Here is a 14,839-nt window from a genome sequence, read left to right as displayed (position 1 = left end):
TCACTATTTTTGGACGACAACGCTGTGCAACAATGAAATTGGGCTTAAGGGCTTAACTTGATAATATATATACTGTATATATATATATACCGGTATATATATTTATTTATTTTTGTAAAAAAAAAAAAACTTGCTTCTCGATTGATCGAAAAAGTAATCTTTAGAATAATCCCTGGGCTAGAATAATTAATCACCTAGGCTCAAAAGTGACAGTGCGTCACGGGTTCGAGTCCCGATCCCGACAGCCTTTGCTGCATGTCACTCCCCATCTCTCTCCCCATTTCCTGTCAACATACTATCCTAATAAATCTTTAAAAAAATAAAGAATAATCCCTTAGAAAATAATCGATAGTTGCAGCCTTGATCTTTTGGGACGAAGCCTTGAAATGCATCAGCTCATACATGGTAACGCTAAAAACACTGCAGCAGGGGCAGCTGCACCGTTCTCTTGGTATTCAGTTATTCTGATTAGCTGTTGTTTATGCAGGGGGAAGAGGACGCCCCTCCGAGACCACCCCTACCTCAGCTCTACAGCCCTGATGAGCACCCCCCTGCTGTGCCTCCCCTGCCACGGGAGACCACCGTCATACGCCATACCTCTGTACGCGGCCTCAAGCGGCAGTCTGACGAGCGCAAGCGAGACAGAGAGATAGGACAGTACACCAACGGCGACAGCAAGGTGCTTTTTTGTTTTGTTTTGGCGTGACCTGTGTGCCTGTTTGGATGTGTGTTGGCGTGCCACTGCCGTACAGGTACGTCTGTTTGTAAGCTCGCCGTGTGCATCTTTCTCCAGGTGGAATTGAGGCCCTTTCTTAGTGAGCCTGAGCTTGTGGGATTCCGAGACAGCTCCAGTCCCATGGGGATAGCGGCTCTAGGACACGAAGGAGGTTGGCAGACGTTACCTACTAGAGGTGAGAGGGTGATGGCTCAAATTAAATACAATTATCTCCAGTCGGTTTGTTAAGCTAAAGAAATTTCTCAAGTAAAAGATTTTTTAGTTTTTTTAGTTTTAGTTTTTTTTTTTTTAGATAGTTCACTCAAAGAAAATCTTATTTTCTATCAATTACACACCCCATGAAGCCTTGAATTCATGGAGATTTTTTGTTTTTTGTCGCATGTAAGCCAATAATTTGAGTCTCAACTTTGAGTGTCCTACCGGAGGCTACCGGAGACTATTTGAGGCTCCATGGGGTGAGTAATCGATAGAAAAACAGTCATTTTGGGGGTGAACTATCTCTTTAAGTAGTCATACTTGCAACAAATGTGTGAAAGGCTCCCACCCAGGCTGCTTTGGCTGTGGTGCCAACGTTGGGATGGGTGTTTTCATGTTTGCTGGCGTTCCCTCAGGGCTGGCTGGATCCTCGTCCAGGCTAAATCAGTCTACAAACATCTCTTCATATGTGACCCTCCGCAGAGCGACGTCTGCTGGCGGCCTGAAGGTGAGGTTCAATTAAGCTGAACGAATCAAAGGGCAAAAAGAGGATCAAAGGAGATTACCCAAGTTATAATCAATGGAGACATAGCACAAATGTAGTAGATACAAGTTAAAATGGGTGTCCAAATATACCTTTGCGGCCGTTAATAATTTACATCTGGTCGGCCTGCCACAGTAAAGCCTAACTTTTTTAAGCTTTGGATGTTATGTGCATTTTCCAAGGGAATATCCAAAGTTGTTGTAAATTCATTAGCCAATACATCTAATGATACTCTTTGCGGTGAGATCGGAATTTTTTTCTGTGTCTATCGATGGGACGATAATCTTTTATTATCGTCTATCGTGATAAAAAAAAAACGCTCCTCCGGCATACACTAGGATGAATTAGCTTTTCTTGAGCTGCAAATTCAGTACCACTGAACCCCCCCATTCTTGATAAAACTGACCTGTAAAGAGCACATTTGGTATGCCCTTATTTCACTCTATACAAATCAATTCGGCAAAAATAGCAGATCTAAAAGCTCACAAGGCGTTGCGTTGCACCACGTTGTGAGCTTGTACATCGGGTACTTTTGGCGAACATACCCGCCAGAATAGGGATGCTGGGGGTTCAAGTGGTTAACAAAAGTGCCATTTTAAGTTTTAAGCATTTTTAGATTATCGCAATATCGTTAATCGCTATTATTTTTACCACAATAATCGTGACATGTAATGTTCATATCGTCCCATCCCTACTTGTGTCCTTAATGCATGAAATCTCTCCCTCTCTCCTTCCTCCTCGCAGGAGAAACCAAAGAGTGCCTTGGAGCGTCTGTACTCTGGGGACGCAGTGCAGCAGCAGCAGCAGCAGCAGCTCAGGGGGAAGATGAGCGCCGATGAGCAGCTGGAGAGGATGAAGAGGCACCAGAAGGCCCTCGTCCGCCAGCGCAAACGCACCCTGAGTCAAGGAGAGCGCCACGCCTCTTCGTCGTCCCAGGGCAACTCCCCTTCCTCGCGCCCAGTTTCAGCTGACCTGGGATCAGTACGTTACTAAAGCAATGTCACACGACGTCACACTGTAATGTATGAGGGCAAGCAAACCATCCATGGGGATCTAGTAAGGCGTGCACTTAACTAATATCACAAGATACTTTGTTTACCTGTTCCCGAGCAGTTGATTTGATAGAGCATATCAAATAAGATTTAATACCCAGATTGGCAATGAGACGAGAGACACAGCATGGTTGTTGTGTATGTGGAGCTACCTGTACTGTAGGGTTTCCTAAGCAAATCTGGGCTAGATATCATCTGGATATCTATATTTCCTATACTGTATTTCCTACATTTGCTATATTTCCTACCATATTTTGCCAATGGAAACCCAAGTTAAGTTCCCTTGCAAGAAGCCGTAAAGGTTGCACCAAAACTAACATTGTAACAATTTCAAAGCAGCAATGTCTTCAAATATTGTAATTAGAGACATAGGAAAATGAGATCCAGGTCAAATTTGGCCCAAATTTCCCATTCATATTTAGAGACATTGAATGACAGTCTTTAACTGTTTGTTAATAAAACATGTTATCAATGCATCGCAAGCTATAATACTTGGTTGAATATCATTATTAAAAAAAGGTGGAATACCTACAAATATCATGTATTGTTAACCTCATTAACATTTCTATGGTATACAATGATGTTTTTAGATTTTTGTTTTGTTATGAGTTTAATGTTTATTCTACCTCCTACTGTTTCATCGGTCATACCTTCTAACCTCTCCTCGTTGATCTGTCTCTGTGGTCTTCTTACTCACAGCATGTAAATTAATAACTATCCATCTTCAATTCTCCTTTCCTCTTTCACTGATACAATTGTCAGTATAGGAGTCTTTCCTGCCAAAGCCTATTCGTCCAGTAGTTCAGATACTAACGTCCCCTTTTTTTTCTTCACAGAAATGTTAGTACTGTCACTAAAAAGGCCTAATTGTGTTATGCTCTCAGACAGCATTACAAAGCGTTACACTAGTGTACTGTACAGTATGTTCGTTGTTTGCTGTGTGCGCCTATACACACACACACACACACGCGCACACACACACGCACGCACGCACGCACGCACGCACGCACGCACGCACGCACGCACGCACGCACGCACGCACGCACGCACGCACGCACGCACGCACACACACACACACACACACACCATACTGTAAATGCAAGGACATACAGTACTGTACTACTTACTGTTACTTTATACTGACAACATTCACATAGGGAACAACATCTATTTAAGAGTGGTCTCTGCTATCACTCTGTAGTTTTTGTAAAAAATGAATTATAAAACAATGTCTATTAAACTACATTAATTAATGTGTCATTAACTATGGCATTTATTTAATATATTAAGATGTAAAGTGATGACAGTGTTTACTGAGCTTTTGTTTATCTAATATTAGCTCATCATCGTCAAGACCTCCTTGTTTTCTACTTGTAGAGGTTTGCCAATGAGAAATAAAAACCTTTCTAATGAATACATTCTTGCCATGTTTTCCTTCATTGCATTATATATATATATATATATATTTATATTTATATTTATATTTATATATATATATATATATATATATATATATATATATATATATATATATATATATATATATATATATATATATATATATATATAATATATAATACACATATAGGGTTTTTCCCTACAGTGTTATATGTTGTGGAGTATGCACAAGCTGGGCCCAAGCATGTTCTCTGTGTGAGAACATCAACCACTTCCCTTGTACTCTTTCCCACTATCATTATATCTTCTTTATCATTGCACAAGATGATAATGTGGAGCATGCTGTGATCTTCAAGCTTTTGATGTGGTATCAGTCTCTTTGCTGTTTCCATGCATGCTCTCTCTCTGTCTTTCTCCCCTCCTTATCTCTCTCCAGCTTTATCACTCAAGCACACATTCATTCATACATACATACAGTATACCCTGAAGCCTGTTTTAATATGCTCAGGTACAGTATGATAATTGACAACTGCTGTATGTGATGTAGTGGATGTGCTTATTCATATGGAATAATATGAAGGAAAGGGTGACTTGTGAAGGCAAGTGAATTAAAGTCTCTCCATAGTAAGTTCTTCTTCAACTAAATAATTTGATGACAACAACCTGTCATTTGATCTTAGATTGGTGTTCTTGTGCTTGCATTGCTTTGTACAGTGGAGGCGAGAGCAGGAGTTTGACCTGCAGCTGCTTGAGCGAGCTGTACAAGGTGAGGAGGCGCAGGCTGTTAGGAGTGTCCAGGGAGAGGAGAGACCTGCGGAAGTCATTGAAAAGCCACGCTCACATTCTGACGAATGGCTGACCTTCCGCTCCATGGCCACCACCCCTCCCACCCACGAGGTTGACCTGGAACCACTGGAATATGACCTTGACCTCAGTAAAGAGGTACGATAAATGATATTTGTCCAAAGAAAGAGCTTGACAGTGAAGCTGAATCGCTGTATCACCTCACCCTTAACAAATATTAAGAACATTATACCACCACAGGTAGTTGACCTTGTATTGGAATGTTTAAAGGCTTTCTAATATCTCACAGTATAGCACCCACCCTTGTGTGTTATTATTGGTTAAAGTATTATGACTTTCTTTTGTATGATTGACAACTTATTTCATACTCACTGTAAAACTTTAAGATTTGACTTCTCCAGCTCATATTAACATTACAGAATGTTTCCAATGAAAGCTAATATCTCGGGGAGCATGGTGGCGCAGTCGGTAGCGCTGTTGCCTCACAGCTAGAAGTTCCTGGGTTTGATTCCTGCCGGGGACGCTGTGGGCGCTGGGGGCGTGTTCTCTCCTCCGAGTCATCAGCGCCCATACCCTAGGTGGAGTTGGCGAAATGGCCTTTCTGTGTGGAGTTTGCATGTTCTCCCCTTGTCCCCTAGGGTAGTTAATACCCTCACAAAAACATGCAGTAATCCTGGTCTCTATACTGCCTCCCCGTGGTCAGCCGGGGGGCCTGATGGAGGGGAAAGGAACTGGTTGGAATAACGTGTTCCTTCTACGTGCTACGTCTAACCAGGGAACCTCCCCCCTGTCAGGTGATAAGAAGCGGCTTGCTAGCTCTCATGCATTGAAGGAGGCATGAGCTTGGCTCTAGGCTCTCCCTAGGCTGGCAGAGGGAGTGTAGCGCCCAAGATTACTTAGACAATTGGCACTGGGTGAAAAAATGGGTTACAGAATCGTGGGATAAAAATGTAAGGAAAAAAAATCCAATATCTCATGGTAATGACCACATAATGTGGTAACACGTTCGTGGTAACACGTTCATTGTAACTTGCACATTGGGCCAATGTCATATGTATACACAACTTTAAAAATAACTGATCATTTGCAATAACTGATCATCTGCATCAAAATAGACTATGGTATGAACACAATGCAGTACAATTAAAATGACTAAACCTCTTTCATGAATGATTTTACCTAGTAAAACATTTTAATTTCCAAAATACTTACACATACTGGAATGTGTTGCATTGGTTACATTGTGTACACTCTTGTATATAAATGAACACTCGGGATTATACTGTGTAGTTGTCCAAGCCTCAGAAGGTGTTGATCCCAGAGCGCTATGTGGACTCAGAGCCCGAGGAACAACTCAGCCCTCAGGAGCTGGAGGACCGCCATCGCAAGGTAGAGCGCATCAAGAACATCCTCGCCAAGTCCAGGTAAAAACAACCACAACAAAAAAGAATAACGTCGCTGTCAGGTGGAAACCTCACACGTCCAAAACTGTTACAGTATGTTTCAAGAAATGGAAAACATAACCTGTGTTCCAATGGATTTTAATGTGGTTAATATTTAGTCACAAGCTCTTGTCAATACTTTGCATTGGTTCGATATTTATAAAATAATAATTACGCCTTGTGAGATTGTAGATTTGCAACTTTTGCGTGACACTGTTATACGACGTATGGCATTCATTTATGGAAAAACATAAAAAGTTGTGGAGATACAAGGTTTCTGCCCGACAGCGACGACATGTTTCATGTCCATGATGCGGTGTAGTAGTAAGTACCGGTAGTCAAGAATAAAGCTGGGATGTACCTTTCCTGTTGTTGGGTGACAGCGTCCAGAATCTCACAGCTTCTCTGTCTGTGGACAAGCCAGAGGTGGGACTGCTGGCCTTGGACTCGGCTCTGCAGGAGCAAGAGAGGATCATCACCATGTCTTATGCTTTGGCCTCTGAGGCCTCGCTCAAGAGCAAACAGGTTGCAGGTAGATACATGCGCACACACACATTTTCTGTCTGTCTAATATTTCCACTCTCTCTCTCTCTCTCTCTCTCTCTCTCTCTCTCTCTCTCTCTCTCTCTCTCTCTATCTCTCTCTCTCTCTCTCTCTCTCTCTCTCTCTCTCTCTCTCTCTCTGTGTGTGTCAGTGAAGCCACTCAGGCCAGCAGGGCCGGCCGCTGCTATAAGCAATCCCGGGGGGGGGGGGGGGGGGGGGGGTTTGTCCCCCCTAGCTTCAGATTTGACCCCCCCAAGTCATTTAGAATAATATAAATAAATGTTAAAATAATTAATCTATAAGTAAAATCAGGCAAAAATAAGAATTAGATAACATAACCCTAACCTAACCCTAACCCTAAAACCGAAATAAAGTAACCAAAAAACGGGGAAAAAACCTAACAAAATCCGCAAATTCGCTTTGCGAGGAGACAAAGAGTCTCCTTTTTGTCTCCTACCGGAACCACTGTGGGTCATCAAATTATTGGCTTAGAAATGCGACAGAAACTAAGAAATGTCCATGAATTCAAGTCTCCATGGGGTGAGTAATCGATGTGAAATAAGTATTTTTTGGGTGAACTATCCCTTTAAAAGCTGAAGGTTTCTTTATGTTACATCTTGTGTATAGGTACATAAGAGTACAATTATTTTTTATCTGGTTCCTCAGACATTGTAGCAGCATTAATAATAATAATAATGATAATAATAACAATAAGAAAAAGAAGAAGATGATGAAGAAGAAGCAGAAACACATGTACAACAACAAGGGAAAAAAGGAATAATCAAGAATATAGCAGTATTTAGAAATATAACAGCTTAATCATCCTATTGCTTAACCACTTATACAGTACGCATACTATGTTGACCGTGATCCGGGGTCTATGGTTGGTCCCTCCTTCTTAATCTTTTAGCCGAAAGTAGCCGGCCCTACAAGCTCACAACATGCGGGTTCATGTGGTTAAGGTGCTTGAAGGTATACAACTTCTGTGAAACTCAGATATAATGTACTGTATTCTGCTCAAGAATATATTCAAATAACTCTTTTCAATTAGAATTACTTTCAATCTCAACTTCCAATCATGCCATTTAAAAGTTTTATTAATATGCATTTTACTTAGTTCTGAGGTATTCCATTCCTTCGTTTAAATACGAGTGTGGCAATCCCCCATTCTACAGAAACACTTTCAGAAATAATCATTGCACCTGATGAAAATTAAAATACCAGCACCGACAGTATCTGTAATATCCTCCCGGCATCACATTGACAGCCTTTGGTTGAAGGGGGGGTTTATGGGAAGCTGCCTTTCAAGAATACTGGTGTAGAGATGAGAACGGAATAGGTAGTGAGCCACGCCATCAGGTCGTTCATTTCTAAATAACTGAACATTATTCCTTATTAGGGAAAATCTTATGAACCAAGATAGTCCCTAATTGCAATCCATGTAGAGTCTTTCAGATGGGGGTGGAATCTCTTGATGAGACCATTTTTGTGTGCTGATCAATGACCCAGTCAAACTATGCTCCCTGCATTCCAGAGCTGCTTCTTTGAACGTAGCTCTAAAAACCTGCATAAAAAGAACCCTCTGCTCACTTCTCATCTCTTTCATATTCTGTAGCAGGCAGGCAGGCAAGTTCATTTTTACAGTAAGAACACAAGATCTTCAGACGAGTCTTTTTTCTCTTTCTCTCTCTCTCTCTCTTGCACACATGCACATGTGAACACACACACATGCACACGCTCACGCGCACGCACACACGCACGCACGCACGCACACGCACGCGCACGCGCACACACACACACACACACACACACACACACACACACACACACACACACACACACACACACACACACACACACACACACACACACACATCTCTGTCAGACACAGTAACACTCAGAACACGATCTGTCAGTATGTGAGGTAGCTTAATATGCACAGTGAAGCAGAGTCAACAATTATAACATTATTTCTAGCACAGAGAAATGTCAAAGAGTATAAATTGTGGCATCTTGTCAGAAGAGTTTGAATCTGAAAAGATAATTTTTCAAGGGTTGATGGCAACATTAAATTGCCAAAGATGGTCATTGCATGGAATTCTATTGCATATTTACGTTTCTTTTATCTTTAACTGCATTCTTTAGTAGTTTAGTAGCAGTTTATTATTAACAGTTTTAAAGAAAGAATATTGTAACAAGATGTTAAAATGGCATGATGTTCATGTTTTAGGAAAACATTTAGTGCTGGCAAAAAGTATTGATCACAATTTTTGTGATCAATTTAACGCACATTCCCCAACACCGTCCGTACAATACATTTATTTCAACAACATTTCGGTCCTTACCGATCTTCTTAGGTTGAATCAATCAATCAATCAATCAATCAATCATGTTTTACCATGAACACCACTCAAGTAGATGATTTCTGTGATTTTTGTTGATCTGACGAGACTATTCAGGAAGATACAGTACTCATCAAACCATCACCCTATAATAGTCATGGCGGCAGGACATTGTGTGTTCTGCATAGGGTTCCAGGTTTGACCATGCTGTAGCTACTCTGTTATAAAGTGTTCATTTAACTGTATACAAATGGGTCCATTTGGTTCCATTTGTACACTTTCAGAGTTACAAATGGACAAATTAACACTGAGGAATTTACTGTGCCAATTGGTAGGCTAAACATTTATTACATATCATGAAAAGCTAAAATAGACCGAAATCTTTGCAACCATATTTGGGGACTGCTATGACCATATATGGTCATAGCAGTCGGATCTGTGGCTCTGGACAACCGGATCTCTGTATCTGTCAGTCCTTGTCCCTTTTATGCCCATATATGGAGATCGCTGATGTCATCAGCATATGCCAAGGCCAACTCATGTTGAATGGGGTTAGATTCTATCCATCCATTTTTAGGTTTCAAAGTAGTCCAACTGATTATTGCCATTAATAATAGTAATATTGGTCACAGAAAAGGTGAATAAACATAGTGCATTTTCAGAGCTTCTGTTTTGATTACAACTTTAATTAACTCGTATAGAAATAGATTTTTTTTGGCACCTATTAGTCATATGTCAGGATGTATTTTCATTTACTTTTCTACAATCCCACAATTCATTTTCAAAATGGTTGCTTTTGTGGTTTATGTTTGTGCATAAATGTATGATAATTTTTATATCATTACTATTTCATTGTAAAGGCTCCCCAGTTATGAATTGCTCCGCAAGAATATGTCATTGCAGACATTCCATATAATTGAGTCACCATCATTTTTGTTTCAAAGGAAGTGCCTCTGTCACCCAACCAATTTTGCATGTAATGCTGGCTGCATTATGCTGTAGTCCTGCTATAGAAATGGAAAATGATAGATTGGTGTGGTTTCATTGATGAATTTTAGTTAAAGGATAAGGTTGGTGTCATTTTGTTGTCCACAAACCTGTTAAAACCAGGCCCAGACCTGCCCTGTTGCTTTGGTCAGCATAATTCATCATTGAACTAAACTTGGATCTTGTGAAACAACCTTATGAAGTGAGCTTTTTCAGTCTCCATCCCTGTGCATGCACACTGCCGTGTTTACATTCTGGAAGGTCTCTCTGTCCCTTCATAAAGTTGTTCCAGGAAAAAAATGCCCCAGTGGCTCTTGGACGTGTTTTAACACTTTTTTGGAAAACAATGGAGTTCTGTGACTTCCAGTTATGAGCTATATTTGGTTTGGCAATGCGCCGTACAATAAGAAGAAATATTTATGTAATTAGAGTAGGCTAGCCTTATCCTGTAATGTTAGGCACTATTATTGTTACGTTTAGGCACGTGTTTGATGCACACTTCCTTAGATCTACTGTAACACTAACTACAATGCTGTGCCTCTTTGACTAATATTGACAATGCAATTTTCTCCCTCTGTGTTCTTCTTCATCTCCTCCTCTGTAGTCCCACTGCAGGCTAACCTCCCCTCTCCTCCTCACCCACCCCCGCCCCCACCTCCTCCTCTCCCCCCTGTATCAGGGGCGCCTCCCCCTCCCCTAAGCAACGGATTTCACTACACATTTGTCTAATCAGAGACACAAAGTAAGGCCTAGCCGCATGTTTACGGTGCTAATGTGATCGGGGCTTCACTAATTCTCTCTTAACAAGGGACTTGTGTGTGCTTTGCACTTCATTGCATGCCTACTGCTCTGTTGTGATTATAAAGTATACACACCTCATCTAGGATAGTAAAGACCCCCCTCTACTCCCATTATAATCAACAACAGAGACATCTGCAGGCAGTCTGTTCATCCCACTGTGATAATTGTGCGCACATTTCCCCCCCCAACACTGCCAAAATATTTATGGTTGGTTAAGGCAGGAACAAGCTAAAACAAACATCACTAGTTGTAGCATTGTGTATAATTAACAACAAAAGAGTGAGACACCTTTTGCTTTAGCGCCTTGACAGTTGAGCAGGCTGCACAGCTGCATTACACAGCACACACCATCTGTAGCCTGGTAGCAGAACCGTGTCACTGCTGTGACTGTACACACAGACAGTACACACTGCTTTGTTTTACCTCTGTATTCATAACGTAACATCCAGAAGACAGTACTAGTTGTTTGTAGGCCCTATGGCTCAGTTATTTACATTATGACCACAAAAACATCCATTAACATCTGGCCACCCTAGATTGTGCACTCTCTCTGTTTGCTGATGTCATAGTTGTGGCAACTAGTTCTTTGGTGTCTTTAACCCTTAAACCATATGCTTATTTTATTCCCCATCATATGACAGTGTCGAAAGTAGCCGAGTTACAAGCTCACAACTTGCAGTCGGCGAGCAACACCAACATACGACTAAGTGTAAATTAGGCTTTACTGTCTTCAGGATCATGACTGCTCCATAACTGTGAATGGAGTTCATACAATATGCATGCGTTTGTTTGCATTTGATGTGGTTTTCCATGTGTGATGACTTTTTCTTCTCTTCAAATCTTTGTTCTGTGACTGTTTTATCTCATGTTCAGCTCTGCTGTCAGTGTATTCTTTTTTGTTTCACTGCTTTGATAGTTCTTTTATTTATCTCTATCAAAAAAAGGTGTACTTCTACAACTTTATGATTTGAAGCTGCACTTCAGCTGATTTTACATATAGAAACAGTGAAAAACAAGACTGGAAATAGAATCTTATTACACGCTTGAAGTTTATAAGTTTAATAATAACGTATTTACTGTATGTGACTGTAATCTGCCCAAATACATTTGCCAAAAGATCTATAATTATGGGCCTTTTCAACCAATTTAATATCTAAAGCAATACCAACATTGCACCAAAATATTATAGAGGGAAGTCCAAATACCAATATGATCATTCTGTAAGTGCACACATTTTTTGGAGTGTGATGCTGTATTCACACGTGTGGCGACAAAGCAACTGGTTATACTGTAAGTCATTTTTAAATGAAAGCTAGCAACATGAAGCTACAAAGTCTCGCCCCACACTTGCTGTCACTGTGTGATGGGTGTGATGTGCTACAAATCAAAGTTGAGCTGGCCTCAACTTTTTTCAGCGCTCCAGTGATGCAGTGAAACATCAATCAATCATATGTTTTTGTTTCACCATTTTCACTCCCCTTCTGTTTCCCCACAATTCCTGCTCCGTTCTGTGAATTCTTTCCGATAACCTGTGCTCCTTTTCATTTACGTAGTTTGGCTTGAGCAACACTTCAACGCCAACTCGGCAGACTGTGTGTACAGTAGCTGGCCATGCTTGTCCATTTTGTAGCTTTGTTGCTGCTAGAGTGAACACAGAATTTAGTGTTCTGACATTTCTTCATTCAAACTGAAACCAATTAGCTCATAATTTCCACATACTCTCTATGTATTAAACAGGAATGCAGAGCTCACATCATCTCACAATTATAAAAAGTAACACATTCATTTATTCTGACCGGCTGTGAGCTGGTTTGGTTAATCTTGGTTTTCAACGTTTTTCTTTTTAATATTTTTTTGGTTTGTTTTACATGGTTTAGTGTGTTTGCTTTGCCCTTCTCTAGCCTGGGATCTTGGCAAAGACTTTCCTGACTTAAAGCCTTGATCAGGAAGAGGTCTTTCAGCTTCTGTTATGCTGTAGATATTGAATAAAGAAAAGCCAGAGACCAGGAAAAGCAAGAAAAATGCCCCACTATTATGTCAAATCTTAGCAGAGCTCCTATGAGAATGATCACGTTTTGTAAACATTTGTTCTAGAAATGAGTAATTTATATGTTTATTGTTTCTTGTGTAATCATGCTATAGTTTGATTCATATTAATGCTTTCAATGAGAATAGTTGACCCCATGGGCCTCGTTGTTCATTCTTAAAGGTACATTCCTCCTGTACTCTTTGTGCAGTTAGAGTGTTCTAATACTAGAGGTTCGTGCCGCTACGCAGCCCTCACATCTAGAGTCTACGTCGCACCGCCGATCCGACTAATATGTCTGAGTCATAGTGTCAGGGGCTTTGGCAGAGTACCTGTTGTACCCATCTGTCTGTGTCCCTTTTGTGTCCATATAGAGATGCCTGTGTCTGTCCTTCTGCCTGTTTCCCTTTTATGCCCATACTGTATATGGAGATCTCTGTATCTGTCAGTCTGTGTCCCTTTTATGCCCATATATGGAGATCCCTGATGTCATCAGTGTATGCCCATATATTGGAATGCCCATATATGGGCATATTGGTTGAATCGGCGGTTCTGGACAACTGGATATACGAACTACTCGACAGTGGACACCGCACTCCCTGCTGATGCGTGTGCCAAGTTTGGTCGATTGGTCCCATTTATGCACATGACCATATATGGGCATAGCAGTCGGATCTGTGGCTCTGGACAACCGGATCTCTGTATCTGTCAGTCCTTGTCCCCTTTATGCCCATATATGGGGATCGCTGATGTCATCAGCATATGCCAATATGGGCATGCCCCCTTTTGTGCCCATATACGGAGCTGACTGATTTGTTTGCGCCTGATGCCATGACGACATATTGAGGTTAGACCACACACGTCACAGTAACATGAGCAGGACGACGTGGTCTTCCGGCCTGCCCGCCCGCTGGCCAGTCCTGCCTTAAGCCAATTTTAATATAATATATATTTTTTTATAATTTAATTGAACTCTTAACCATATACTCTTCATTCATGTACTTACCAATTTTCATCTTGTGACTTTTCCCTCAGCTCAAGCAATTTCTGGACACTGAGGTGCTATTCCATAATGACAACACTCAGCAACATGGATTCTCAAAGAAATTATCTTTTTATTTGATGTGGACAGTTACACTGTTATTATAGTAGAGGAACTGTAGAAAACACTTAGCCTGCACTCTGAGGCACTTGCAGGATTGACTTGGTAAAGCATTTTCTAGTTGCTCAAAGCTATTTTCCTGAAGAAAACAGGACCCTTTGCTATGGAGGCTGCTGTGCTTAACTTTGGATATATCTAACAAATCTTAATCCAATAATTGAAAGAAGAAGAAAAAAAAGGTTTTATACATGTTATTGCACTTTTAACTGTATACTGTAAGGATGTGAAGAATTGAAACTGAAATGCATTGAAATGCATTTAATGTACCTACAGTGTGATCTTAATTGGAAACTTGTTCTTTTTTTCAGACATGGAATGTGAGAGTAATCATCTTATGGAAGGATCTAATGAATATATATGGTACAAAATGTGTTATGACGATAGTATTTTTGTCAAAACTCAGATGATATTCTTACACCAAATCACTTGAAATATGTATGTATCTAGCACTGCCAGTCTCTTATTAGCTTGCCAAAATGAATTTTATTTTTGCTTACATCAGGATGAAAATAACCTTTAACATGATATTTTCTGTATTTTCTGTATGACTGTATGAGGAAGGTTGCACAATGGAAATTTATAAAAATGTGAATATTAAAGATATTAACATATTATGTGGCTCATCAGACATTTATCTTTCAGATAATATAAATGAGGTTGACGATTCCATATAGTTCAATATTAAATCTGCCAGAGATTGAAATAACCTTGGAGAGGGAAAACAAATTGGTAAGGGTCTTCAGTACAGTATGGGCAATGTGCAAGATTGTGGGAAATGCGTTTGAGGGATAGTCAGTGATAGTGGAT

The 14,839-nt window shown here is 40.5% G+C and overlaps 1 protein-coding gene across 6 annotated transcripts in view; it reads left to right on the top strand.

Annotated features, from left to right (window-relative positions):
- plekha7b (pleckstrin homology domain containing, family A member 7b) overlaps positions 1–14,529 on the top strand; it is a 102,974-nt gene extending 88,445 nt beyond the window's left edge. For 4 of the 6 annotated variants that reach the window (XM_084057245.1, XM_084057243.1, XM_084057242.1 and 1 more), the window contains 8 exons: positions 488–679; positions 794–911; positions 1,273–1,439; positions 2,220–2,456; positions 4,640–4,867; positions 6,020–6,153; positions 6,555–6,703; positions 13,906–14,529. In XM_084057245.1, the coding sequence (XP_083913371.1) occupies positions 488–679; positions 794–911; positions 1,273–1,439; positions 2,220–2,456; positions 4,640–4,867; positions 6,020–6,153; positions 6,555–6,703; positions 13,906–13,928 (1,248 nt within the window). In that variant the 3' untranslated portion in view covers positions 13,929–14,529. The remainder of the gene's footprint in view (positions 1–487; positions 680–793; positions 912–1,272; positions 1,440–2,219; positions 2,457–4,639; positions 4,868–6,019; positions 6,154–6,554; positions 6,704–13,905) is intronic. The other 2 variants (XM_084057246.1, XM_084057244.1) reach the window with 1 other exon arrangement.
- Positions 14,530–14,839: the final 310 nt, after the last annotated feature.

The sequence above is a fragment of the Gymnoscopelus microlampas genome (genome assembly GCF_963454915.1).
Source record: "Gymnoscopelus microlampas genome assembly, chromosome: 1".
Lineage (NCBI taxonomy): Eukaryota > Metazoa > Chordata > Actinopteri > Myctophiformes > Myctophidae > Gymnoscopelus > Gymnoscopelus microlampas.
The sequence above is the reverse complement of the archived record's forward strand: the minus strand, read 5'-3'. Positions and strand labels throughout refer to the sequence as shown.